General features: G+C 36.2%; 6 protein-coding genes and 1 non-coding gene across 8 annotated transcripts; 4 read left to right on the top strand and 3 right to left on the bottom strand.

The window, feature by feature from the left end:
- Nucleotides 1-2,444: 2,444 nt before the first annotated feature.
- Nucleotides 2,445-4,771, bottom strand: LOC106360257 (protein TRM32-like). Its single transcript, XM_013799844.3, has 4 exons — nt 4,525-4,771; nt 4,187-4,335; nt 3,193-4,098; nt 2,445-3,104 (listed from the first exon to the last, which is right to left on the bottom strand). The coding sequence occupies exons 2-4, from the start codon at nt 4,314-4,316 to the stop codon at nt 2,599-2,601; spliced, it is 1,542 nt and encodes a 513-aa protein (XP_013655298.1). The 5' UTR covers nt 4,317-4,335; nt 4,525-4,771; the 3' UTR covers nt 2,445-2,598.
- Nucleotides 4,772-7,141: 2,370 nt separating this feature from the next.
- LOC106362256 (probable protein phosphatase 2C 4) lies at nt 7,142-9,813 on the top strand. The gene is made up of 4 exons (XM_013802110.3): nt 7,142-8,606; nt 8,705-8,818; nt 8,912-9,176; nt 9,275-9,813. Exons 1-4 carry the CDS (start codon nt 7,356-7,358, stop codon nt 9,388-9,390), a joined length of 1,746 nt encoding a protein of 581 aa, XP_013657564.1. The 5' UTR covers nt 7,142-7,355; the 3' UTR covers nt 9,391-9,813.
- Nucleotides 9,814-11,309: 1,496 nt separating this feature from the next.
- On the bottom strand, nt 11,310-13,216 carry LOC106362257 (dof zinc finger protein DOF1.1). 2 transcript variants are annotated; one of them, XM_013802112.3, is made up of 2 exons: nt 12,887-13,216; nt 11,310-12,614 (listed from the first exon to the last, which is right to left on the bottom strand). In XM_013802112.3, the coding sequence occupies exons 1-2, from the start codon at nt 13,199-13,201 to the stop codon at nt 11,637-11,639; spliced, it is 1,293 nt and encodes a 430-aa protein (XP_013657566.2). In that variant the 5' UTR covers nt 13,202-13,216; the 3' UTR covers nt 11,310-11,636. The 2 variants fall into 2 exon arrangements, with proteins under 2 accessions (XP_013657566.2, XP_013657567.1); XM_013802113.3 differs by having other exon boundaries at nt 12,717-12,894.
- Nucleotides 13,217-17,383: 4,167 nt separating this feature from the next.
- LOC106362258 (40S ribosomal protein S15a) lies at nt 17,384-18,474 on the top strand. The gene is made up of 4 exons (XM_013802114.3): nt 17,384-17,501; nt 17,712-17,866; nt 17,957-18,117; nt 18,203-18,474. Exons 2-4 carry the CDS (start codon nt 17,734-17,736, stop codon nt 18,299-18,301), a joined length of 393 nt encoding a protein of 130 aa, XP_013657568.1. The 5' UTR covers nt 17,384-17,501; nt 17,712-17,733; the 3' UTR covers nt 18,302-18,474.
- A 1,264-nt stretch (nt 18,475-19,738) lies between these two features.
- On the top strand, nt 19,739-22,261 carry LOC106360265 (glutelin type-D 1-like). The gene is made up of 3 exons (XM_013799852.3): nt 19,739-20,594; nt 21,111-21,831; nt 21,908-22,261. The coding sequence occupies exons 1-3, from the start codon at nt 20,399-20,401 to the stop codon at nt 22,059-22,061; spliced, it is 1,071 nt and encodes a 356-aa protein (XP_013655306.1). The 5' UTR covers nt 19,739-20,398; the 3' UTR covers nt 22,062-22,261.
- TRNAH-GUG lies at nt 19,859-19,930 on the top strand. The gene has a single exon. It is a non-coding gene; the product is annotated as a tRNA-His (tRNA).
- A 131-nt stretch (nt 22,262-22,392) lies between the features above and the next one.
- On the bottom strand, nt 22,393-22,897 carry LOC106360266 (non-specific lipid-transfer protein 2). The gene has a single exon (XM_013799853.3). It carries the CDS (start codon nt 22,786-22,788, stop codon nt 22,471-22,473), a length of 318 nt encoding a protein of 105 aa, XP_013655307.1. The 5' UTR covers nt 22,789-22,897; the 3' UTR covers nt 22,393-22,470.
- Nucleotides 22,898-24,182: the final 1,285 nt, after the last annotated feature.

The raw sequence follows: 24,182 nt of genomic DNA, 5'->3' as shown, positions 1-24,182 counted from the left end.
CTGAAAGATGAATAAGATAAAAGTGATTACAAATACTAGGGTCGGTGTCCGCGCTTCGCACGGATTACATGTTTAATAAAAGTCCAGTTCAATTAAAATTGAGAGTTTTGAAGTTTCTGAAAGGGTAAGTTATGTTTTGTTTATTTTATAATGCGAAGACGTTGGAAGCAGTGATCATTTTTTTTTTAAAAAAACAACAGTAAGTTTGAATAATAAATTGTTTTGAGGAATTCAATATTCGTAAGAGAAAATAGTATTTGAGTGTACCTATTTAATTGACGTAGAAAGCGGTAATGTAAATTTTTTAAAAGTTGGCTGGTGTCGTTTGCTATGAGGCTTAGGATAACATTTTATTCCTCTTTTGAAAGCGTTGTATGATACCAATATCGTTGTCAAAGTAGAAGCGCGATCCAGGTGTGGTTGTGAGTGATAGTTTTCCTGAAAAAGTCAAATATTTGTAAGCATTTATTTTGACATAAACTTTATGTTTAGTTTATTACCTTCATGTAACCGTGGAATGATACTTGGTTTTTCCTGGTATATATGTGATTTAACTCCCTGAAATTAGACGCCTCCTTGTCCCATAAAGTTAGACGTACCAATTTTGATCTACAAATAATTATTGTATTATATTTTGTTTAGTTGTAAACCAATTGTTATTTAATAAAAAGTTAGTACATGTCTAAACACAATCCAATGATGATTTTTGAATCTGTGTAGTGGTTATATAAATCACTTCTTTGGATGAGGCATATGCGGCCAACAACATCTGTAGGAATAATTTGGTTTTAGGGACAAAAATTTAGTATTTATTTGTATGTGAGAGAGTTATTGTTTTTTTTTTTTTACCTGGGAGGAAATTGGTTGCATTTGCTAAGCTGATCAACGGGTGGTAGCGTTGGGGCCGAAATATGTATGAAGGGATCGGTGGAATGTTTTCTTGAATCAGTGTAATAATTGTTGTCTCATTGATATTAATTATGTATGGTTGAACGGTAAGCATGTACTGTTGGTTATTGGGAAGAAGATTAAAATATCTAATGTGATAAATTTTTCCTTCCTCGAAGCATTGGTAGATTATGTCAGACGTAGAAATAGACATCCTCCCTTCCATTATTTGTTCATGTTTAGTGGTTAAAAGCCATCATTTGAAATGTAGTTGGAATAATTAAAAGTAAGTATTTTTAAGACAAACCTGGATGTCAAGACAAATGAAAGTTGTTCTTAGGAAAACATTTTTATTTTTGTGATTTGTGATGGGCCACATCCTAAAGATCCTAACGATTATTGGATGCGGTCCGAGGGTGTCGCCCCAATTGTTTTGATCTTTTGATGCATGTTCTGCACATATAAGAATGAGAATTATTTGTATTGCCCATCTTTTATTAATTTCATATTTTTTTGAAGTGAACATAGTTATGGTTTGTTTGTTTTTTTTTAAATTATTGACATGGTTATTTAAAAATTAAAGTAGGCCGGCCCATAATTATTTGAATGAGGTCGAAGCATGAGTAATTGGAACTGGTAGTTATAAATTTGTTGGGTGGGTTTGATAGTAGAATTTAGTTTTTTTTAGAAATTTATAGTGACTGTGTGTGAAATAAGGGAGGTGTTATCTTGGGCGGACAATTTTAAGATGAAAGGAAACTTAGCCAGTTCACACATTGTTAAAGAAAACAATAGAAATAATAAATTGTTTGAAAAAATAGAAAATTCAAAAGAAAATAGTTTGACTGTTGAAATAAGTAATTGTCCGAAGGAAATAATTTTACGAAGACGGCGATTTGGGTTAATGAGCTGGGCTGCGAGATTTTTCTTTACCTGGCCCACCGGCAAATTGTAGACAAACCGAGATTTTTGTAAGCGATAACGAATCCCAAATCTTTTATTGCAATTTTAATTCGAAGCCCAGTCAGCTAGTGACATAGCAGTTTGATAGGTGGAGATTATTTTGCTTATGTGGCACCTCTAGAAAAGCTAGGATTTAGCTCCTTTTATATAGTAGGATGATTACTAAAGACTAAGGGCAGCATTAACGCAAAGGGGAGAAGTTGGGTTCTAATTTTTTTATTATTATTATTATTATTTTTATTTTGTCCGATTTTTTTGTTAAAAAAAAATTAAAAATGGACCAATCACGGACCGCCACGTGTCAGTGGGGCCCGCGAACAGTTAAAAAGCTTCACCAGTTTCGCCTCTTGCAGAAGAGGAAAAAAATGTGAGTTTTCTGATTTTTGTGGGTCTTCCACCTCTTACAACTCCTAAAGAGTCAGCGATAATGATGCTCTAAATACATGTATTCAGCTGATTCAGACTGGAACAGGTACCCCGAAAACTCGTCTTGACGTATTTGTTCGAGTCTGAATCAAATTCAGACATAATCTTTGATATATAAAATATTATTCTACGAAATCTGTTCGGATATTTTTATAATTCGGATAGGATAACAAACTAATTTTAGTTTTTCAAACGTCCAAACCTAGTAACTTTGCACTTCTCATGTATTACAAAACTGTATTAAATCTCGAATATGCATCACCCACCATATTTACATGTATATTAAAAAAGGTGGGAAAAAATCTAAATAATAAAGGGTCCCTAATAAGCACAGAGTATTTCATCTAATAGTTCATCAAAAATGAGATCTTCTAACTCAAGAGTCAGCCATTCAGATTCACCTCTAAGACTCATCCATCCATCACCCTTTGTAAAATCTCTTCCCACGATATCATCCAATGAACGATCACTACCCTGAGCTCCTAGCCCTAAGAGGCTCCACTCGACTCTTCTCCATACCTCATCAAGAAAACGTTTCCCCTTTGGATACGCAAAAGAGAATGTTTTAGGGAAATATATGTGTGATTGGTTGCGAGTCTCGGTGATTGCTTCGTTAACCAAATCAAAGAGAAGCTCTTTGTTCACTTCTTCTTCTTCTTGTATGTTGAGTTCGTAGAGCAGTGATGGATCCAGTGGTTGATCATCTGAGTACCATTTTACTTCGTTTTCAAGGAAGCCTGAAAATTTTAGAAGCTTCTTTACGTAACAGAAGTAGACATCTTCATCTTCTTCTTCTTCGTGGTTGTTATTCTCTAAAGAAATTAGACCTAAACGTGTAGAACAAGCATCCATTAGAATTTAGATTTGCATGTCTTTATCTCATAAAAACATGAATTATTTATGTCAAGATCTTACCTGGTGAGAGTAAAGTCTCTGCTTCTTGGCTTCTCTCCTTTTCCTCCTCATTTTTTTCTTCTTCCTTCTCTGTTCTTACCAGAGTCTCTGATAACAATAAAGATTTCTTGGGTACCAAGTTAGTATCTAGGTCTACAGATTTTCTTGCAGAACTGTCTCGGGGAAGTTCGGTCAGAAATGAACCAAAAACTTCAAGGCTGGACAGTGACGAAACACGTCTGAAGAATTGTGGTTTATTCTCATCTCTCAAGCCGCTCTTTTTCTCTTCATGTGAAAGTTTTAAACTCTTGGAACGCAAGTCACCACCTCTTGCTCTTCTAAAACTCTGTTCCAAGAGAAGAGAATATCTCTCCACAGAATCATATTTTGAGACGGCTACACACTTCTCATTCTTCTTCATTTGCTTTCGGTCTTTCAGTGTGTTCTTGAGCAACTTCTTGATTTTTCTGAATCCATTTATTACAGCTGAGCCATGAGAAGGTACGATTGGTTTGTGTTCCTCAGAAGCGTCTGTTGAAACATTAAAAGTCAAAACGGCAGCGTTCTGCTTTGGAGCATACCAATTCTCTTTCTGCTTGTGCTCAATTCTAGCGGGACGTGAAGAGCCAGAGAGAGGGTACGAGCCTGACTTGGGTAAAACTCTTGGACTAGTCTTGATCTGCACTTGCTTATCAAACTCCGAGTTTGGGTCTTTTAGTATCTTGACAAAAACATCTTCCTTGTTCAGGATTTCAAGAAAATCAACGTACTCGTTTACTTGCTTTGTTGTCATCAGCTTCTTCAGTTGTCTCGTTGGATCCTCCGCAACAACACTTGGAATCTTTGAATCTTCGTTTTTAGAATCAAGAAATGGTTCTTGTTCATCAGCTTCACGCACCAAGGAATGAGTTCTTGGGGTCTTCCAACCTATGTAAGCAGAGTAACCCATCATTCAACAATTTTATTTTCATTACTTCAAGAATGTAATAAAAAAAATTTTACGAGATGTGCTTACAGATTGGACGGTTCTTAGTTCTCCAATTGTGAAAGTCAAGAACATGAAGCATTCCAGCTAACCAGCCAGATTTGTGATTATATTTGCCATGTCTTGGACTTGATTTCTCGCTTTTCAAATGTTTCCTCATTTGGAATCCTTTAAGTTACCTGTGAAGACAAGAGTATAACATCAGAGACGTATTAAAAAAAGACATAAAACAAGTCAGAGCAGACTCAGTAGCTTGTCTGAAACCGTCAAATCTCAAATCAAAGAACATTTTCTTGATCCCTTTTAATGAATCAAACCGCTCAGAAACAAGACTAATCAGTTAAAGAGTTTATGTCGTAGAAGCTGACCTGATCAAGAAGAGGAAGGAAGTTGGCTGGGAGAGAAGACTAAGCAATATGCTCTAGCCTCGGGCCAGAGAGATTATTAGCTACTGTTATTGCTTAACTCATTACAAAAACTGAAGAGTGCTTTTAAATGATGCAACGGAAGGTGTCTGGAAAAAGAAGAAGGAAAACGATGAAGACCGTGAAGACTTTTCTTTTTTCTATGTGGTTCTAACTTTACCTGCCAAGGATGGCCCGGTCTACCGGTAGAAAATCGTCAAATGTCTGTTTCATATATATAACGCTCACACGCCACCAGAAATAAATACATGTATTTTCTACGTTCCTAGTATTTTCCAACTTATAATTAATTAGTTAATTAAAAGCTCCATAAACATATACAATGTTGAGAAACAGTTTATTAAATGTTAAATTAAATGTTGATATTTATGAAGTTTACTTCAATTCAGTCTTATCTTAATTATTCTTAAGAAAAATTTCTCAAAACTTTCAATATTATTATTTTATTAAAATAAATTATTTAGTGGGGGTTATTGGTTGGTGTATTTTGATGGATTTGAAAATCCAAACTAAATCTAGTGTTATTGGTTCTATGATTTTAAAATATGTATTGAAATCATGTGTTATTCGTTTAATGATTCATAAATTCTAATTCAAATCAAGTGTTATTCGTTTAATGATTCATAAATTCTAATTCAAATCAAGTGTTATTCAATCATACGGATTTACTAATAAATTTGATTTCATAATGTATTTGAATAGATTTGCATGGATTTCTTTGTGAAAAATACAAAGACCCAAATCCTAAGGAAAACCTCCGGATTTGTAAATACTAATCCGAGAAAATTTGAAAATTTGTATATTTTACTTGGATTTATAAATACTGTATGGATTTCTAAATCAATAAAAATATATAAACCAATAACACATAAAAATATATAAACCAATAACACCTCCTTAGTATACAATATCCGTTCTTTGTTTTATATGGTGTTTAAAAAAATATTAAATAACACTATTGGATTTTTACATGCAAAGTATTAGTTTGTTTTACAGAATTAACTTTATAGTCTTAACTAGTTTAGTTGGTCAAAGAGTTTAAAATTCAAAATAAGACTAGCTAGTTTGAATGTAGTTTAAGTTTCTAGAATTTTGTGATTTTTATAAGATAGAAACCACTTGCGCTGGTATAGTATGCTCACCAACCAAGTAAGATGAGTGTTTGTGGCAAATTGTTAGATAATACTATTTTATGGGAAGTAGGCTATCTTTTTGGCTGCTTAGACTTTTTCCTACATTGTTAACTTCCTGTCAAATCTTTATAGGATGTTGTATATCCAACTTCATATAAATAATAGGGACTGTCCAACTAGAATGGAGTAACGGATGTATGTAAGCCAGGATTGACGTGAAAGCCAAGGTTGACCTGGAAAATCAAAACCCTAGTCACGCTTTCGTATTTTAACCGAATAGATGAAGACTTCTACTGCTTAATATTCAGGTGGAAGCATAATAACGTTATTGACCATTGGCGTAGTTGATTTCTTAGCAAGTTGCCACCAAACGATGCATATAAATAAAATTTTAGATGTTTACTTAAAGCAAACGAAGTTTGAGTCTCTTCCTAACAAATTAAATCTCAAACAAAACGTAAAAAGAATACGACGTTAGTGACTTTAGTTGGACCGGCGTGATTAAAAATAGTAATATTCACAATTTTTACAACCAAAGTATGCCACCAAACTCACCCAAATAAACTAATAGGCATTAGATTACATTTTTTCAGATTATAAATTCTTGCAAGGAATTTAATATCAATGACGTATGTGAGGGAGAATGGTGGGGGCACTGGGGGGAGAGGAATTATGCAAGTTGACGAGATATCGAAGAACACGACGCCTCAGTGGTAGTTCCACACGTGGTAGTCTTTTAGCTCATCTGATCGTCAATATCACGATGATCCAACGGCGATGGCAATGTGAATTTGTGGCTCTTTTGACTTTGTAGAGTTTTGTTGCATACAAATGTCTTTTAGCCCATCTGCCCATAAGATACTTTCCTGAATCAGCCTTTCCTAATTTTCCGCATCTATGTTTGTACGGACTAATAAGGAAGTCTCATACGTGCATTTTACTTGCAATGGAAGTTCACATGTAAGGCCCATGCACGATCTGAGGCGTGTATTTTCAAATAACTCGCCATGTTTTCCTTTGCAATTTAGTACTGTTTCTTTTTCGTTTATATTTGTATATAGAAACGTTATGTGTGTGGAAGTGAAATTACTTTTGAAAATCTCGGATTAATATTTAGATTAAAAAAGATTACTATGCAAATATAATTTAAAATATTTTAGCGAAAAAAAAAATATAATTTAAAATATCATATCAAGAAAAAAACGTACAAAAAGGAACAAATTTCAACTAAAATAACGTGTTTGATCTTTCTTTGCTTACAAACACGAGGAAAGACTCCGTCATCGACTTCTCTTCATACGGCCACTAGAACAAGCGCGTGTAAGCGGACTCTTTAGTCAACGCTTCTTGCTTTGTTAGAATTTTTTTTAATCTGCTTCTGTTGACAAAAAAAATCTTTCATTTTTCTTCTCAAATTTTTCAGACAAACCGAATAGTATCATTTTCATATATATATATATATATTCCTCCTTGATACTTAATATTAAAATCATTTTCTCTATCACAGAAGTCAACTCTCTATCTCTCTCTCTTTCTCCTCTGCTTCTCTTACATCTTCTCTGCCATGAATGAACAACTTCAGTTGTAATAACAGTTTGAATTTTCCAACTTAAAGAGCTTTGTTCGGTTAAACTTTTCTTGATGGGCAACGGAGTGACAAAACTGAGAACATGTTTCACAGGCAGAGAACGTTTCCGACAAAAAGACATAACCTTTCAGCTTCCTGATCCACTAGACGAAGGTCTAGGCCACTCCTTCTGCTACGTCAGACCCGACCAAACTCTAACCACTTCCTCAAAAGTCCACGCAGAGCTGGAAGAGACCACCACCACCGTGTTCCGTACAATCTCTGGCGCCTCCGTCAGCGCCAACGCCGCGACTCCTCTCTCCACTTCTCTCTACGACCCGTACGGCCACGTAGACCTCGCCTCCGCCGCGTCGTTCGAGAGCACGACGTCGTTTCCTTCTATCCCTCTCCAGCCCATCCCCAAAAGCTCCGGTGATGGTGATCCGAACGAAAGAGGGTTCCTTTCGGGTCCCATCGAGAGAGGTTTCATGTCGGGCTCGCTTGACGACGATGGCGACGGGCTTGATAACCCGAGCTCCGATCATCATCACTTCCAGCGTAGCTTCTCCCATGGTTTAGCTTTACGGGTCGGGTCAAAAAGAAGGTCTTTGGTTCGGACTATCCGTCGAGTAATATCGAGGACGGTTTCTCGACGGCAAAACTCGGTCGTTGCTCCGATCAGGCCAGAGAAGAATCTTAAAGAAGGGACGTTAAACGACGGCGTTTCGGTGGAGAGTCAGAGTCTTCAGTGGGCCCAGGGAAAAGCCGGTGAGGATCGAGTACACGTCGTCGTTTCGGAGGAGGAGCACGGTTGGCTTTTCGTGGGCATATACGACGGTTTCAACGGTCCAGATGCGCCTGATTATCTTCTCTCTCATCTTTATCCTACGCTTCACCGGGAGCTCAAAGACTTGTTGTTATGGGACGGTCCACATAATCATTGTGAGCGACGGTGGAGATGCGAGTGGGATCAAGAAAAGCAAGATCTTGACCGTCGGTTAAAGGAACAAATTAATTGTAGAACCGGGTCCAGGTCGGATCGGTTAACGGACCATAAGCATGTACTACATGCATTGTCGGAAGCTTTGAGGAAGACGGAAGAAGCGTATCTAGACACTGCTGATAAGATGCTGGAGGAGAATCCCGAGCTGGCTTTGATGGGTTCTTGTGTTCTGGTGATGCTGATGAAAGGTGAAGATGTTTATGTGATGAATGTCGGCGATAGTAGAGCTGTACTTGGTTGTGAGGGAGATCATGACTCCTCTTTGGTAAAAAATTTATCGGCTTCTCAGCTTACTTTTGATCACAGCACAAATGTAGAAGAGGTAAGCAAACAAACAATGGCATTTGTTTTGCTCAATGAATCTAAATCTTGGTGTTTCATAGAGGTATTGATTGTGTTATGTTCTTTATGGTTTTTTAGGAAGTTGAAAGAATCAGAAACGAGCATCCGGATGATGCTAGGGCGGTGACTAATGAACGGGTTAAAGGCTCCTTGAAGGTGACAAGAGCATTTGGTGCTGGTTTCCTAAAACAGGTAATAATTATTATTCATCATTTTTAGGTTCATGTGATTGGCTAAGTGGTCGTGATCTCAATCTAATTTATTTTGGTTATATTGTTTTTGCAGCCTAAATGGAACAATGCGCTTCTTGAGATGTTCCAAATTGATTACAAAGGGCAGTCTCCATACATCAACTGCTTACCCTTTCTCTACCATCATAGATTAAGCTCCAAGGATCGGTTTTTAATACTATCATCGGATGGTCTATACCAATACTTCACAAACGAAGAAGCGGTTTCAGAGGTTGAGCTCTTCATCACATTGCAGCCTGAAGGTGATCCAGCCCAGCACCTTGTCCAAGAGCTTTTGTTCAGAGCTGCTAAGAAAGCTGGTATAATGATCAAGATTCTTACATTGTGTTTCTATTCGGAGCTATGTTTTGGTTAAACAGCTTGTATTAATTGATATATTTTTTTTGTGTAATTGTAGGTCTGGATTTCCATGAACTGCTGGAGATACCACAAGGAGAACGGAGACGGTACCATGATGATGTTTCAATAGTAGTGATCTCTTTAGAAGGAAGAATGTGGAAATCTTGTGTATAAAAAAACCAGTCCCTTTCGGCTTACAGACGCAAAGAAGAATGGTGTGTAGTCTCTCAATGATGATGTATAATGTTAATAAAAAGAAGAAAAGTTTTGGCAACTCATAGGTGATGAGAAGATTATAGTTGTCTTAGATTAGTGGTCTAAGATTTGATTCTTTGAATTGTTAAGTTTCTTGCAACTGCTAACTGTATGTGACGAAAAAAGTAAATGAAGGAATTGAAAGAGGTTGTTGGTTAATTGTTAGTAAGAGAGATATGTATTGAGTAACAGTTTGGGGTTCAAGAGAAGTTACTCACTTTCCCTAACATTTATTTCACTTCTCTCTCTGTTTTGTACGTAATGTTTCTTGCATTTTATGGAAGTTTACATTAAATTTGTAATTTTATGGTTTATGGAACTTAATTCATGTCTTTTGTATTCCTTTCTTATCTCAAGTCTCCACACTTAATTTCACAATGTTTGACTTTTAACCTTTTCTACCTTTGGCTAGCTGTCCAGTTTTAGGTTGGCTTTTTGACTGCTACCACAAATTTTAACTAAATCGTCTAATTTTAATAGAGAAAGAAACCAATTTTCTTGTGACAAAAAAAACCAATTTTCTATCATTTTGATGTTATTAAATTAGTTCAGTCACACCATGCATATAAAAGAAAGATGTTCCAACGACGTTTGACTACTACAGTTCGTTTTGTTTGTAGGAGAAAGAAACAGTCCATTTCAGTGGCATTGGGTCAACATCAACAATCAATTAACGTCCCACAAAATTCATTGACCGCGTGTTCCCATGCATCGGTCAGGTTAGCGTTTGTCTCTGTACTAACTATTTGGTTTTGTTTTTGGTTCTCCTACTGCATAATTATCATACAAAGTAGATATACAAAAGGAACAGTGTTTCAATTCAATTAAAATACACACTAGTTATTGGATACGCACATTTAAATTTAGGGAAACAAGTCTTCGGTACAATAAAAAGGGTAGAGTCAAAAAAGCATTTCAAATGATTTAACCCTACCGTTAAGTGGGACTATCATAAAAGTTGGGGGGTCATGCTCAGGACATAAAAATATCAGCACGCATTGTTTTCCGTGTCAATCTTTGTTTAACGTTTTCTCCACATTTTTCTTATCGTTTCATATCTCGTATCATTGGTAAATTATTGTTTTCGTTGCATATATACTAGCTACTAAGTTGAAGATATTTTTGTTCAAATGCAATATCCATAGTAAACTAGACGCCAAGCTTGTCACATTTGACTCGCTGTGATCCGAGACAGATTACAGTAAACCAACTATAAGTAGTTTTGTTCAAAAAAAAAACTAGGACTAGTCAAATAAAATGCAACTCATAGTTACTAACCTTTATAGAACAATAAAAAATTATAGAATCTACGAACTAGGTTGGTCTCACCTTGAGTCTGTTGTATGTGTATAACAACGTTGGAATCTGGAGATATGGATATTATACTTTTGCTTAACAGTATATATTAAGAAAACTATACGTTAACGTTAGTATGCTTTTAATCCATGCAGAAATATACATGTTTACATATATTTGGTTAACGAATATCTATAGAGGATCATGCACCCACACAAGACAGTCTGACACACAGATTCGTACAAGAAGACTGTAAAAGAAAAGGAAGCTCCTAAAAATATGAGAAAAAGAGTATTCCGGAAGTTTTACAACGTAGCATCCAGAGAGCACAGATTTGCATGATCAAGTTCCTTTGTCAGCAACCTTTTTTCTTTTTTAACTTTTATGAATTATCCTTAGCTTTTACTGTATTATTATATGACTTTCTTAATTATAATCAATAAACGATAAATCATTATAGTAATGTTCACTACTCGCTTTGGGATCAGGCAAACCTATATACTATATATAGCCATAAACGGAAATCGAGTATAACATGATAATAGCTGAAACCATTATATATTCCATGAGATTTAGTTTAAAAACGTATACAAAGTGGACTGTTACACACTCGACACGAATTCGTTGAGAGACATAGCAACTTCAGACTTACCATGAAACCACATAATAGAAAACAAATGACTCACCTGATTATACATAAATATCGATCTTAAGTTGAAGAACCACAAACTCTGATTAAGATACCTTTTAGTTGTATCAGAATACGTCTCCACCATCACTGTCCCACACACGTACTCTGCATGCATTTGATCATGACCGTTTCGTCGTAACATACATTAATATTAACGATCCAACAGATACACTAAATCTCACAAGAGTTGGTGGTGATCGTTAGAAGAAGGACCCGAGAAATCTGAACTGTTCCAAAGGTACTGGTTTGTTTGGTTCCCGGGAGACGTCAAACCGGAGACCGGTCTAGACAAGTTAACCAAACCGGGTTGTTCTTCCATCTTCACTGGAGCGGCCTGGTAAGCCCTAGAATCAACCATGGGCGTAGAGGAAAAAGATATTCCGACGTTGTTTACGATATTTCCACCGTTCTGGAAAGCGTGTAGCCCCGTCGTTGGATCGAAGAGATTGAAGTGGCTCATTAGGCTGCTTGCACCGTTATTGTTGTTGTCATGAATGTTTCCACTAATCGGAGCTGCTATGTTTCGTCCATTTCCGACATGAAGAAACCCTAGATCGTTCATCAAACTAGAACCAATCTGGTGGCCTTGGTTGTTGCCATTAGCGGCAGTTAAATTCAATCCGATACCTTCTAGTTGAGTGAGATTGTGAAGAGTTGGTAAAAACGGGAACTGATAGTTTGTCCTTAGCTGTCCTGAGTTGGAACTTGGATCGTTGACCGTGGAAGAAGACTGTTTGGACGACGAAGATGAAGATTTTGAGTTGCCATTTTTACCCTTTTTGCTATTCTTCCGGCAGCCACCACCCACGGGGACGTTCCTCAGGGCGCCGCCACGTGTCCAGTAGCGGCGGCAAGCCTTGCAGAAGTAACGAGGCTGAGTAAGGTTGTAATTGTTGTAGTAACAAAACTTAGTGTTGATGGAGTCGCATCGAGGACACTTTAGGGCCCCCTCAGGTGGAGGAGCTTTGGCCTGCCTCGCTCTCTCAGCCATGGATCCACCAAGCCTCGCCGGAAGACCACTGGCGACAGCAGCATAGTGGTTGTTAGGGTTAGGGTTTGGTGGGCAAGGTGGAAGTTGTTGAGAAAGTAGTCCGTGGCCGCTCACTAAACTTCCATTCTCGTGAAGCTGATGCTGATGATGGTTTGAATTCGTAGGCTGAAAAAAAGAAAAAAAAATCTATGAAATGAAAAAAAAAAAGAACCGAGAAAACTCAATTCAACACTGGTATCATTTTTGTATTTGAAAAGCAAGAAATACCATATATATAGATGTTGAATTTTAAGCAAAGCGGGTTACAGAAAAGAAGATGAGAATAAGAATATCTTTTCGAAATGAATCAAAATTATTTCTAAGACGAATCAAATTAAAATATATCAATGGAGAATTTAAGAGAAAACATTAGTAATGGAAGATCAAAGAAGTGAAACCTGTGACCAATTGGATGAGAAAACCATTGTTCTTCTATACCCTTTATTATTTCTTCCTTCTTTAATAAAGTTTGATGGATTTTTAGGGGAAACTTGGTGGGGAATCAAAAAAAAATAAAAGGGCAAAACGAAAGATAGGAAACCAGACGACCAAAGAGAAACGTGAAGAGAGCACAGAATCAAAGAGGATAGTGAGAAGAGAGAAGGAGAACAAAGACAAAATAAAGAGAAGGAAATGCTTTTTTTAACGAGAAAAAGAAAAGGAGTTTCGGTCCTTTTTATGATTATATACATTTGTATAATTCCCATTCCCATATCCTGCGTCTACGCGTCTATATGTGATTTTTAATTTTTATATGTGATTCAACTTTATAATTTTTGTAATTTTTATATGTGATTCAACTTTTTAGGGTTTGAGTGGGGACATTTCTTCGCCTATAAGGCTCCTCTCCCAGACGTCTCTGGAGTCTGGAATAAATATAAATATAGGGAAGAAATTTTTTGAAATTATATACCAAAAAGTTGCATGAAAAGATTATCCAACTATTTTTTCCTCGGTAGAGATAAATCGAATTAGACATGTTGAAACCTAGTAGTTTGAGCTTTTAACTAGTGAAGCCAAATTATAGAGTATTGCTTGGAAAACTAATTCAATTTTGTAGACAAGTAAAAGCATATGTTCTTCTTTTTTTTGGGTCAAAGGTTTTGATTCATAAATAAAAGAGTCATACAATGTTTTGCAGACAAGTAAAAGCATATGTTCTTTTTTTTTTGGAACGCATATTCATTAAATTCATATAAGAGTTTTGTGGTTACACCAAGCGATGCAAGGCCAAAAGCCTGCTTTGCCAACTAAATGCCCCTCTTGAAAATAAGCTGTTTATACAGAGAAGGGTAATTATCATTGTCAAAATTAAATGAATATCATCGAACATCTATCAAGGTTCAAGAAGAATCCCAAAAAAAAAAATATGCCCTTTAAAAAAACGTTCCAATTTTTTTGCTTCTTTTCCAGTAAAAATACAATATTTTCTTCTTATTTTTCAAAAATCATCACCCGAATTCTAAAATACCAAAAACAAAAATTATAGGTTTAGGACGAGCTCTTAAATTCGTATAAACAATCTTAAAAAGAATGATATATGATCTCTCATAACCTAAGTTTTGTGGAATTTTCAAGGTCTATTTGGAACTAAAATTGTTAGTTTATTACAAAAATAAATAAGTTGGGAGTTATCTCTTGACTTTTTGTTTTTGAGGAAATTTAAGTGCATGTATAACTAACCAGAGAAATAAGATATATGACATCTCTATAATTTATATGCCGAGCCCCATATGCCACATCTAAAGCACATCATCATCATTCTCTATTACACTTTTGGTGGGATCTTGTCTATTTATACAGCGAGGAGTGTAAATATTTCTGCATTTATTAATTTGGATCATCTTAAAAATAAGGCAATTTTTTTTTTGATTGGTATTTTAGGAAGTCGATTCCATCTATGTTAATGTTAGATGAGTAAAGTATAGGAATTCAACATTATGAACTAAACGATGTAAATTGTAGCTAGATGTATTTTTATATTATTGTTTTTCAGTGTATTTACTTAATGAATGTTTAGTTAGTAGTATAAGGACTACACAATCATTACAAAAGAAAAAAATTCATATACATAAGTACTAGAAGAAAATACAACACACGGGTCTTGTAGTTTTTTTTTTTTTTTTACGGGTCTTGTAGTTGATAAAGAAATTTTATTTCAAAGTGAAAAGAGTCGTTCGTTTGCGACTCCAACTTTTATTTATAGGCCAAAGTATTATGTAACAAAACGTACTACTTGTTAAAATAGCTTTACATTTTGCAGTTTGTCTCTCTGCATTTTCTCTACTCTTTCCCTTTTTCTCTTTTTAATCTTTCTCTTATCTCTTCATTGATCACTCGTTTTGTTTTTCTTTGACGTCATTACTCGTTTCGTTTATAAATTGCGCAACCACTTTTTCAGAAAGGGGCCGTCAAAGATAGCCTACTTGCAGCATTATTATAACACACTGCTTCGAGTGGGGCAAAACTCTCCACCGCGAATAAGTTTTGTTTTGTCAATAAACGAAAAAATGATAAAAGGACGTTCATGCATGAATCCATCACGACCACCTTTACATGTACCAAACCATTATGTATACTCTTATCATTATTCTTCGCCTTCTTTCACCCTTTAAATTTGATAAATGCTCGTTTGAGATTAAGTTACCTTTGCGGCATTTCCTCGGAAAATGTATTTCGTGTAAAGTTAATTGTGTGATATGATATCACTGATATACATATGGTCTAAGAATCTCTGGTTTTCTACTTTATGAAAAAGAAAACTAGATAACATAATAATATGCCAATTCTACATATAAAACTATATAAGCCATCCATTTCATTATACTTTGTTGTTTCATAGAGTTTTGCCTTCAAATTAAATGCCATTTAAAATGTTATTGTAATTTTTCTCATCATAAATGTTTAGTTTACCCATAATGAAAATTAACAATAACATATTGGAAAAATATTCAAGAGTCTCTCTCGTTTGTTTATATATGTGTGTGTGTCAATATGTGGTTACGGGTTACCACGTACTATATTTAGAGTTCATGTAAATATTGTGTGTGTGAACCATTTGTTCACTTTGAGCTTTGTTTTGATGTTTCATCCTTATGAGTCTGAAGAAAAATCATTTTGTCAAATGATGCATTCATCATCCTCCAAATTATATAACTCGAACGCTTCAACCCAACTTGAATATGATGTTAAGTTTTGAATAATATAAAAATAGAATGAGTTACTGGTTTTACAGGATTCGTTTTTAGGTTTGTAGTATCTGAGGTCGTTAAGTAAATGCAAATCTTAATGTTTTAATTAATTACTAGTTGATGGTAATAATTGATACTAATAATAGACATAAAACGTGGAAGAAGTGATAAGGACAGGAAACAAAAAGTAAGAACATTAGTGGTGTGGGAATCTGATTCCTTGTCAATTAATTGCACCGTCCCCCATCAGCTTTTCTTCCTTCTCAAGCTTTTTATATCTGTGCAAAAGCTTACTCCTTAATCTTTTGTTCCTGTAAACTACACACACACACAAAAATACCTCACACGTGCACATACATACATGATAATACATGATACATAAATATACACATTGCAGCTAGAGTAACCGAACTAGAGCTAAAAGTTCCATGAACATATATATAGAGTGAAGGCAGTGAATCTTGAAAGAAACTACTACAATCATAGTGTCTTTTTGTGTTATTTCTCTTCAACAATATGATATTAAATGGACATCTTTTTGTTGCATTTGTACTATTCAGACGGTTATGATTTATCAAACAAAGTCGGTTTCATTGATTCCAACACATAATCGCAAGGACACATACCCATCGAGAACAAGTATAGAAACACAACAATGAATGAGCTTTGCTGGTTGAGACATTCATTTTTTCGTTTCGGGCTATGTGTTGGCCCATGTCCATGAACCAAAATGAGATCCCATTTTTTGTCAATCCAAAAATTCTCGTTTAGAAGAAATTAAGTCACCAATGAAGCTGATTTGAGTTAAGCAACAAAGTGAATTTCAGCTAAAACTAGAGTCTAACAACAATAATAATGAGTTTCAATTATTTATTCTTACTCCGCCTTTTGCTTAGCGGATGGAATGCGAGGCGAGTAGCGGTAGCCACTGGTCAACCTTCCTACAAACTTGAAAACTTCATCTATCAGAATCACCCACAGCCAACACCAGCACCCACTCATTCAAGCTCAGCAGCACTATCCTGAACACCTGAGCTAAGAACGGCACGTATAGTATCACAAAGTGGAGCCCAAATGACACAGCCATCGCTAGGAGCAGCCACGGGTTCACCCACGGTGGCATCGTCACAAAGCTGCCGTCCTCCGAGAGTGCGTTCAGGGAGTTGAACATTTCAATGGCCACCAGAACTGAGAGGGAGAGTGTGGATGTTTTGATTTTTCCCTGATGGAACACGGGTTTATGTCGAAGGTGAAAGTCTGAGAGCCAGCTGTGAAAGGAGAGACTTTGAAGCCTTCCCATGAAGAGCACTGGCCCCAATGAGCTAGCTGTGAATAGCTGACAAGGCTATGACCGTCTTGGCTCAAATCTATTCTCATGAAGCTGCTGCGTGTGTGTACCATATGATGAATACTCCCACCGTTGCTACTCCCACATACATACCAATCACATGTTTGATAAGTTAAACACATTATAAGTTAGAATCAAGAAATAATCCTCAGAAGATGAACAAGCAAGGACGTCTCTCAGAAAAAAAAAAAAAATAGAAACAAATCTTTATCAACAAAAACCGCTGACTCAAACAGAAGCTCTTAAAAGCCCAAATCGTTAATGAACTGTAGATCATATGGGCCTATAACAACTTGTTTTAAAATATTAGCCCATTGGGCCCGAAAGGAAGCTCAAGACGGAGCCCATAAACATCCCTTTCTCGCTGTTGTATAAATACCGTAAAGAAAACCCTAGCCCCCTTTCTCTTCTCCGTCTCTTCGCTTTTCTCTCCGGCACTGAGCGACGTGCCTCTCGAGCTGCCAATTCAAAAAGGTACGAAAGCTTCGACATCAAGTAGCTTATATTCGTTCATTCAGATTGAATTGATCGTTGTTCTTGAGCTTTTGTTTATCTGCTATTCCCGTATCAGAGTGGTTTAGTATTGATGATTCCAGTGAACTTTTGGAACGCTTCCTCGATGTGTTTGGTTCATTTCTGTGGATTATATCGTTAATGATCTGAATTTTTTTGTATGTGCATAAGGCTTGAGCTTAAGGAGAAAAAAATGGTGAGAATCAGTGTACTCAACGATGCTCTCAAGAGCATGTTCAATGCGGAGAAACGAGGCAAGAGGCAGGTCATGATCAGGCCCTCCTCAAAAGTCATCATCAAGTTCCTCATCGTCATGCAGAAGCACGGTATGTTTTTTTATTTTTTTATATATATATTTCCCCTTATATCCTTGAGAGATTCTTTGCCTTAGGTTGTTGTATAATTCAAAATGGCAGGTTACATTGGTGAGTTTGAGTACGTCGATGACCACCGTTCCGGCAAAATCGTTGTGGAGTTGAACGGGAGGTTGAACAAATGTGGCGTTATCAGCCCTCGTTTTGATGTTGGTGTTAAGGAGATTGAAGGTTGGACTGCTCGTCTGCTTCCTTCCAGACAGGTTCGGTCTTTTTCTTTAGCTGCTATGTCATGTAATAGAATCCCTTTTGGATGGTATTAATAGATTGAAACCTTTTGTATTGCAGTTTGGGTACATTGTGTTGACTACTTCAGCTGGGATTATGGACCATGAAGAAGCCAGGAGAAAGAATGTCGGAGGCAAGGTCCTCGGTTTCTTCTATTGAAAACCTCTATATGGGGAAAGACTTCATCATTTTAAACTTTTTGTCATCATTTTCTTTGAAACTTTCTGTCTTTTGAATTTTTTGTGGTAATTTTGTTGGATAGTTTTTGACTACATTAAGTACTTCCATTATCCTTAATTATTCTATCCAAAAAGCCTCCTATGTGTTGTGTACGTACTCTCTTCGCTTACCTCAGTTCTTTTTACTGATCATGACAAACTCTATAAGAAGACCGACAGTCTTAGTCTGTGCTGTAACCTCAGCTTATACCTAGCAAGGTTGTTTTTGTTGAACACTTTACTTGGGCAAGTGTTTATATACTCCCAATTTTCTTAACTCTTTCATTACACTATCCGGTTTTAGACATCTGATACACTCATGCGGAAACAGAGTTTATTAATTAATTCGTTACATGAAGAAACCTTTTTACTGAAGAGGATACTAAAGCAATGGCCTAATACAATTTTGCGGAAAGATGTATATAATAAGAGATACAAATGTTGAACACAGACATTGTTGTTCTCATCAATAAAACATGGAAAAAAACATAAACTATTCAAGAACAGCAAGAAACAAGAACTGCCAAAGGTAACGTCGTTGCCCAATTTTGTAATGGTAATATGCTCCCATAAATCTTTATCACACCTTATTAGAAAATGTTCTACGGATCACTCTCCCCCCTTCGGCCGTATCAGCTCATCTCCACCGCCGGCAGCTCGGAAGTACCTTCTTGTATGAAGATATGTAAGAGACAATAGAGACAGAGAGAGAGGAAGGTTTGATGAGCATCATCCATTGATGGTCTCTACGACCTCAAAAGAGAAGCCAAGTGACAGAGACGTTTCATTTTCAGTTTATAGAACGAAAAGTAGGTCGCTGGAGGGAATATATTCACAAGCATATGCTTCATTAACCATTAACTTAGCTGACCTGAGACCCATTATTACAACCTTTTTCACTTTTTTTTGTTAATTATTAACGTGTGAGTAACATGGGCTGCTCGCCACAAAAGTAGAAAGATAGTGAGGTCTGCTTTGCCTAATTGTCTCTCATTGTCATTGGACTATACCTTCGATCTATCAATTTTACGAGGTTACCAAAACTTAGCTTGCTTTAACTCTAAAATGATCGGATGTAGAGACTCACACTTGGTATGTGATTTTTCTGCAGTGTAACTTCTTTTCGGTTCCAAATGTATTCTCAGTTTGCTACATCTGCATTTGCTCTAACCAGGTCATCACAACTCGAGACTCTGAAGCTATGTTTCTTATATCGAATTGTCTTTGGGTTAGCAAAATGTTCTCAATATACCTATCTGAAAACAGGTAACTCACAAACAGGTTCACTATCATCAAAAACAGGTAACTCACAAAAAGGTTCACTATCATCAAAAACTAATTCTACCTGTAAAAATTCAGAGGGAAGTAGAATCAGCCGGATACACGGACAGAAGTAAATGGTACATTTACCAGTTACCACTGGACTTTGGTTGTGCAAGTAAATGGGATTTACATTTAGCAGTTAAGTTTGCCTGTGTGATGTTTGTTGTCACCCAAAGTGGCTGTAGTTTAGTGGTAAGAATTCCACGTTGTGGCCGTGGAGACCTGGGCTCGAATCCCAGCAGCCACATTCTTTTTTTATTTCTATTCATAATTTATATGGGCCTGTAATTGTTTATATTTTTGCTTACAAAAACTTGGCACTGCTGGGCCTATGTACATATTTATTACTAGTATAAAATGAAGAACGTAATGGATAAATAATTAATATACAAAAACTTATATGTGAAAAAACATTTATATTCGATAGAATTAGTCAATGTCAATAATGATTAGATGGAAACAAAATAAATCATATGATCGTGGACATAAGGAAATGGATGAAATTTTGACTAAAATATTAATTACAGTATTTATCCCGAAGTAAATCAAATCGCCAAATCCCCTTTGTAACGGTGTGATTAACCCTCCTCCACTCCACCTCTCGTGTATATATATAAAGGCTTGCATCTCATTCCCATCTCATATCAAACGTACACTCTTCACCACCTCTTTTCTTAACCGATCTTTGCGTTTTCTTTAGAGAGAATCTGAAACTATGGAGCTTGATCTTACACCAAAGCTGCCAAAGCAAGTGTACGGAGGAGATGGAGGATCGTACCATGCATGGTGTCCAGAAGAGTTGCCGATGCTTAAAGAGGGTAACATTGGAGCAGCAAAGCTTGCCCTTGAGCAGCACGGGTTCGCTGTTCCTCGTTACTCTGATTCCCCTAAGGTTGCCTACGTTCTTCAAGGTTTGATCGCTTACATAACCCTACTTCAAGTTTCACGTTTCTTTTGAGTGTTTTGTCCTTTCCATGTTTTCATGTTTCAAATTTTTTTCAACTTTATAGTGATTTATTTCTTTTTATTTAGGGACATTCATGATTATGATCGGACTTATCATGATCTTTATTATGTAATGATCGATCACAGCCGGATAAAATATTTGATTTGATCTAAAAAGTTAAAAACCTATACATACGTCATTTAGCCGCTAAATTGCCAAAAATATTTTTAATAAAATGAAAAAAAATATTTATACGCTCTAAATTTAAGATCCAGTTTCTTGATATTTCAGTAAACGGTAAATGTGAATGTATTATATAATAATACGCAATAATACTCAAATAGATCATGACTACCGTATGCCAAAATAAAGTAATACTAGATTTTCTTACTTCATATATCACGTTTTAATTGTTGATCTAATAACGTAGCGTGCAAGGAACTGAAGGGTTGTGACTTTACTTCTTGTCATTTGGTTTCAGGATCTGGAACTGCCGGAATTGTCCTCCCTGAGAAGGAGGAGAAGGTGATAGCTATCAAGAAAGGTGACTCTATTGCTCTTCCTTTTGGTGTGGTTACATGGTGGTTCAACAGTGAGGAAACCGAGCTTGTTATCCTCTTCCTTGGTGAAACACACAAGGCTCACAAAGCAGGACAGTTCACTGACTTCTACCTCACCGGCTCAAACGGAATCTTCACCGGTTTCTCCACTGAGTTTGTAGGGAGAGCATGGGATTTGGAAGAGAGCGTAGTGAAGACACTTGTCGGTTCTCAAACTGGTAAAGGCATTGTGAAGCTGGAGGCCGGTTTCAAAATGCCACAACCTAAGGTGGAGGACCGTGATGGGTTTGTGCTGAACTGTTTGGAAGCTCCTCTTGATGTAGACATCAAGGACGGTGGGAGAGTTGTTGTCTTGAACACCAAGAACCTTCCTCTGGTTGGGCAGGTTGGGTTTGGTGCTGATCTTGTTCAGATCGATGGACATTCCATGTGTTCACCTGGTTTCTCTTGTGACTCGGCTCTTCAAGTGACTTACATTGTTGCTGGTAGTGGAAGAGTCCAAGTGGTTGGTGCTGATGGGAAAAGAGTTCTTGAGACTCATATCACAGCTGGTTCTCTCTTCATTGTTCCAAGGTTCTTTGTGGTTTCAAAGATTGCTGATCCTGAGGGCATGTCTTGGTTCTCCATCGTGACTACTCCCGAGTAAGAACACTCTATTCATTTTTTGAAGTTAATTAAAATGAAATAAACTAAACTTTGTGGTTGTATGTTTGTGTAGTCCAATCTTCACACATTTGGCTGGGAGGACATCGGTTTGGAAGGCATTGTCCCCAGAGGTTTTGCAAGCTGCGTTTAAGGTTGATCCAGAGGTGGAGGAGTCCTTCCGCTTTAAGAGAACTTCGGACGCCATCTTCTTCCCTCCTTCCAACTGAAGAAGGCAAAGAGAGAACAAGAACCAGCTTTATCATTAATCGTTGTTGTTTTTTTCTTATTAGGGTTTCTCATTGCTTGTGATTCACGAAAGTATTTTCGCTTTGCATTTCTTCCTTGTGATTTTCCTGGACCGGTTCTTGTTCTCTTTGTTCAGCTTTTAAGGTTTCTTTATTGAAATAAATAAAACAATCTATCATGTACTAACTCACAAGTCCTGCCTACTAACGGATTCAAAATTATATTGTACCATCCTCATGATGGGATAGGTTCATAGGTTTGGTTTAGCATCAATGCATGTGTCCCCTTTGACATTTATATTTAAAACGGTTGTTATAAGAAAATATTGATTATTTAATATCAATGGATAAACCATAACGGATTGTTACATAGGATTTGAAATTTGAAATTTTAACAAGTAGGATAAGATATACCACAAGTCGCTAAAACTTTGTGAGCATTTTCAGATGTAACATACTGAGAAAACAATGGATTTTGTATGTAACCACACAAACACGACTCTTGTTCTTTCAGTTTTCCGCAGCAGTCAGCGGACGGTTGACTTCCGGTTTGTAATGCTGGTATACATGTCATAAGTTCTGTCGGGATGCATGCCACTTTCTCTTCAAAGACTGCTTTGGTCGGAGCTAAAGCCGACAGAAGGACTATCACAAATGCGATGCATACTACTCCTGTGAACTTCATGCTGACTATTGGGTTCCAACACATGTTTTGTAAGCTTGGCGACTCTTCAACCTTAGTTCTAGTTTTTTTTCTGAGAAATGTTTGAGAAGTTAATTTTGAGGTTCTGATAGTCAAGCTATTATATAGATGGATGTTGGAGTAATATTTGTAAGAGGGCTGACGTTTTTAGGTAGTGTATCTTGAATTTTTGACTGTAAGCTTTTCGTATCTATGTGAGGTATGTTACTTTGGTAATTATTATAAGATATGTATATCCATACATCCAGATTTTGATACATGTTAGCAATTCTTTTTTTTGGTCAAAGCAATTCTATATAAGAAAACTACATAATAGGAAAAATATCAAAATTTGCAAGGAATCTCATATAATATTTAACTAGTAAAGAATGAAAATATATGTTCATAATAAACCATCAATGCATAGATTATCTATAGATTTTTTTTTGAAAATTTACAGCACTAATTTCCCTAAAAAATTGATATGCAAATGATTTGTAGTTATCCAGAAAGTTAACAAAACAAACAAAAAGTAGAATATATCTATAACTATTGTGACTAGAAATTTAATATGCAAATAATTTATAGTTATCCAGAAAGTTAACAAAACAAACAAAAAGTAGAGTATACCTGTCACTACTGTGATAATTTTCCAAAATTAAATATAAAAATAGCTGTCAATATTTTGTAAATAGAAAATTAAATTAAACATATGAAATCTAAATAAAATGATAGTGCAAAACAAAACAAAAACAAGAAAAGTAATAATACGAATTTGTCCACAAGTAAAAAAATATGAATAGACTCTTAACAATGATTATGTAAAAAAATAGATATTATTTGTATAGTTTTCTATGTGATACTTTGATTGATCATTTCAAAACAATTTTTTACGTCAGGTAGAATACTTTCGCTATGTTTGTGAAACGGTCCGGAAAGATGGGAATTTGAAACTCACTGCTATAAATAAAATCCATGAGTGAGATTCTTTGAAGATATTGGAATGTGTTCCATATGATTCCTGAAGAAGACTTAGCTCCTTCCACCATGTTGTTAAATACCCGGTAAGGTTCCTCCGGCTCATTCGTTTCCTTTCTTTTATGTCTTCTATTTTTACTCCTTTAACTTCTCTTTTCAGACTTTTGAGTGTATTTTTGTGGACCCCGACAAAGAGGTATAACAGACGATAGTATAACACTATAACTGTAAAGATTGGTTTGTTATAAGGTTGGATTCAAACGTTTTATCAGTTTATATATGTTTTATTTGTTTCAGGACCAGTCTCCCTAGGTAATGGTAAGGTTTTACTCCTTTAACTTTTTCTCAGTAATGGTAAGGTTGATCGAGAGGTGGAGGAGTCTTTCCGTAATTCTAAGAGAACTTCGGACGCCATTTTCTTCCCTCCTTCCAAATGAAGAAGG

The sequence above is a fragment of the Brassica napus genome, chromosome A8, assembly GCF_020379485.1.
Source record: "Brassica napus cultivar Da-Ae chromosome A8, Da-Ae, whole genome shotgun sequence".
Lineage (NCBI taxonomy): Eukaryota > Viridiplantae > Streptophyta > Magnoliopsida > Brassicales > Brassicaceae > Brassica > Brassica napus.
Note: the sequence above shows the minus strand (reverse complement) of the source record. Positions and strands in the feature narration are given on the sequence as shown.

Coding starts and splice junctions, on each gene's coding strand:
- LOC106360257 (XM_013799844.3), bottom strand. CDS start 4,316: ATGAGGAAACATTTGAAAAGCGAGAAATCAAGTCCAAGACATGGCAAA. Junction 4,099..4,186: donor AACTAAGAACCGTCCAATCT/GTAAGCACATCT, acceptor CTGCTTACATAG/GTTGGAAGACCCCAAGAACT. Junction 3,105..3,192: donor AGAGACTTTACTCTCACCAG/GTAAGATCTTGA, acceptor CTACACGTTTAG/GTCTAATTTCTTTAGAGAAT.
- LOC106362256 (XM_013802110.3), top strand. CDS start 7,356: ATGGGCAACGGAGTGACAAAACTGAGAACATGTTTCACAGGCAGAGAA. Junction 8,607..8,704: donor ACAGCACAAATGTAGAAGAG/GTAAGCAAACAA, acceptor ATGGTTTTTTAG/GAAGTTGAAAGAATCAGAAA. Junction 8,819..8,911: donor GTGCTGGTTTCCTAAAACAG/GTAATAATTATT, acceptor TTGTTTTTGCAG/CCTAAATGGAACAATGCGCT.
- LOC106362257 (XM_013802112.3), bottom strand. CDS start 13,201: ATGGGAATGGGAATTATACAAATGTATATAATCATAAAAAGGACCGAA. Junction 12,615..12,886: donor TCTCATCCAATTGGTCACAG/GTTTCACTTCTT, acceptor TCTTTTTTTCAG/CCTACGAATTCAAACCATCA.
- LOC106362258 (XM_013802114.3), top strand. CDS start 17,734: ATGGTGAGAATCAGTGTACTCAACGATGCTCTCAAGAGCATGTTCAAT. Junction 17,867..17,956: donor CATCGTCATGCAGAAGCACG/GTATGTTTTTTT, acceptor TCAAAATGGCAG/GTTACATTGGTGAGTTTGAG. Junction 18,118..18,202: donor GTCTGCTTCCTTCCAGACAG/GTTCGGTCTTTT, acceptor TTTGTATTGCAG/TTTGGGTACATTGTGTTGAC.
- LOC106360265 (XM_013799852.3), top strand. CDS start 20,399: ATGGAGCTTGATCTTACACCAAAGCTGCCAAAGCAAGTGTACGGAGGA. Junction 20,595..21,110: donor GGTTGCCTACGTTCTTCAAG/GTTTGATCGCTT, acceptor ATTTGGTTTCAG/GATCTGGAACTGCCGGAATT. Junction 21,832..21,907: donor TCCATCGTGACTACTCCCGA/GTAAGAACACTC, acceptor ATGTTTGTGTAG/TCCAATCTTCACACATTTGG.
- LOC106360266 (XM_013799853.3), bottom strand. CDS start 22,788: ATGTGTTGGAACCCAATAGTCAGCATGAAGTTCACAGGAGTAGTATGC.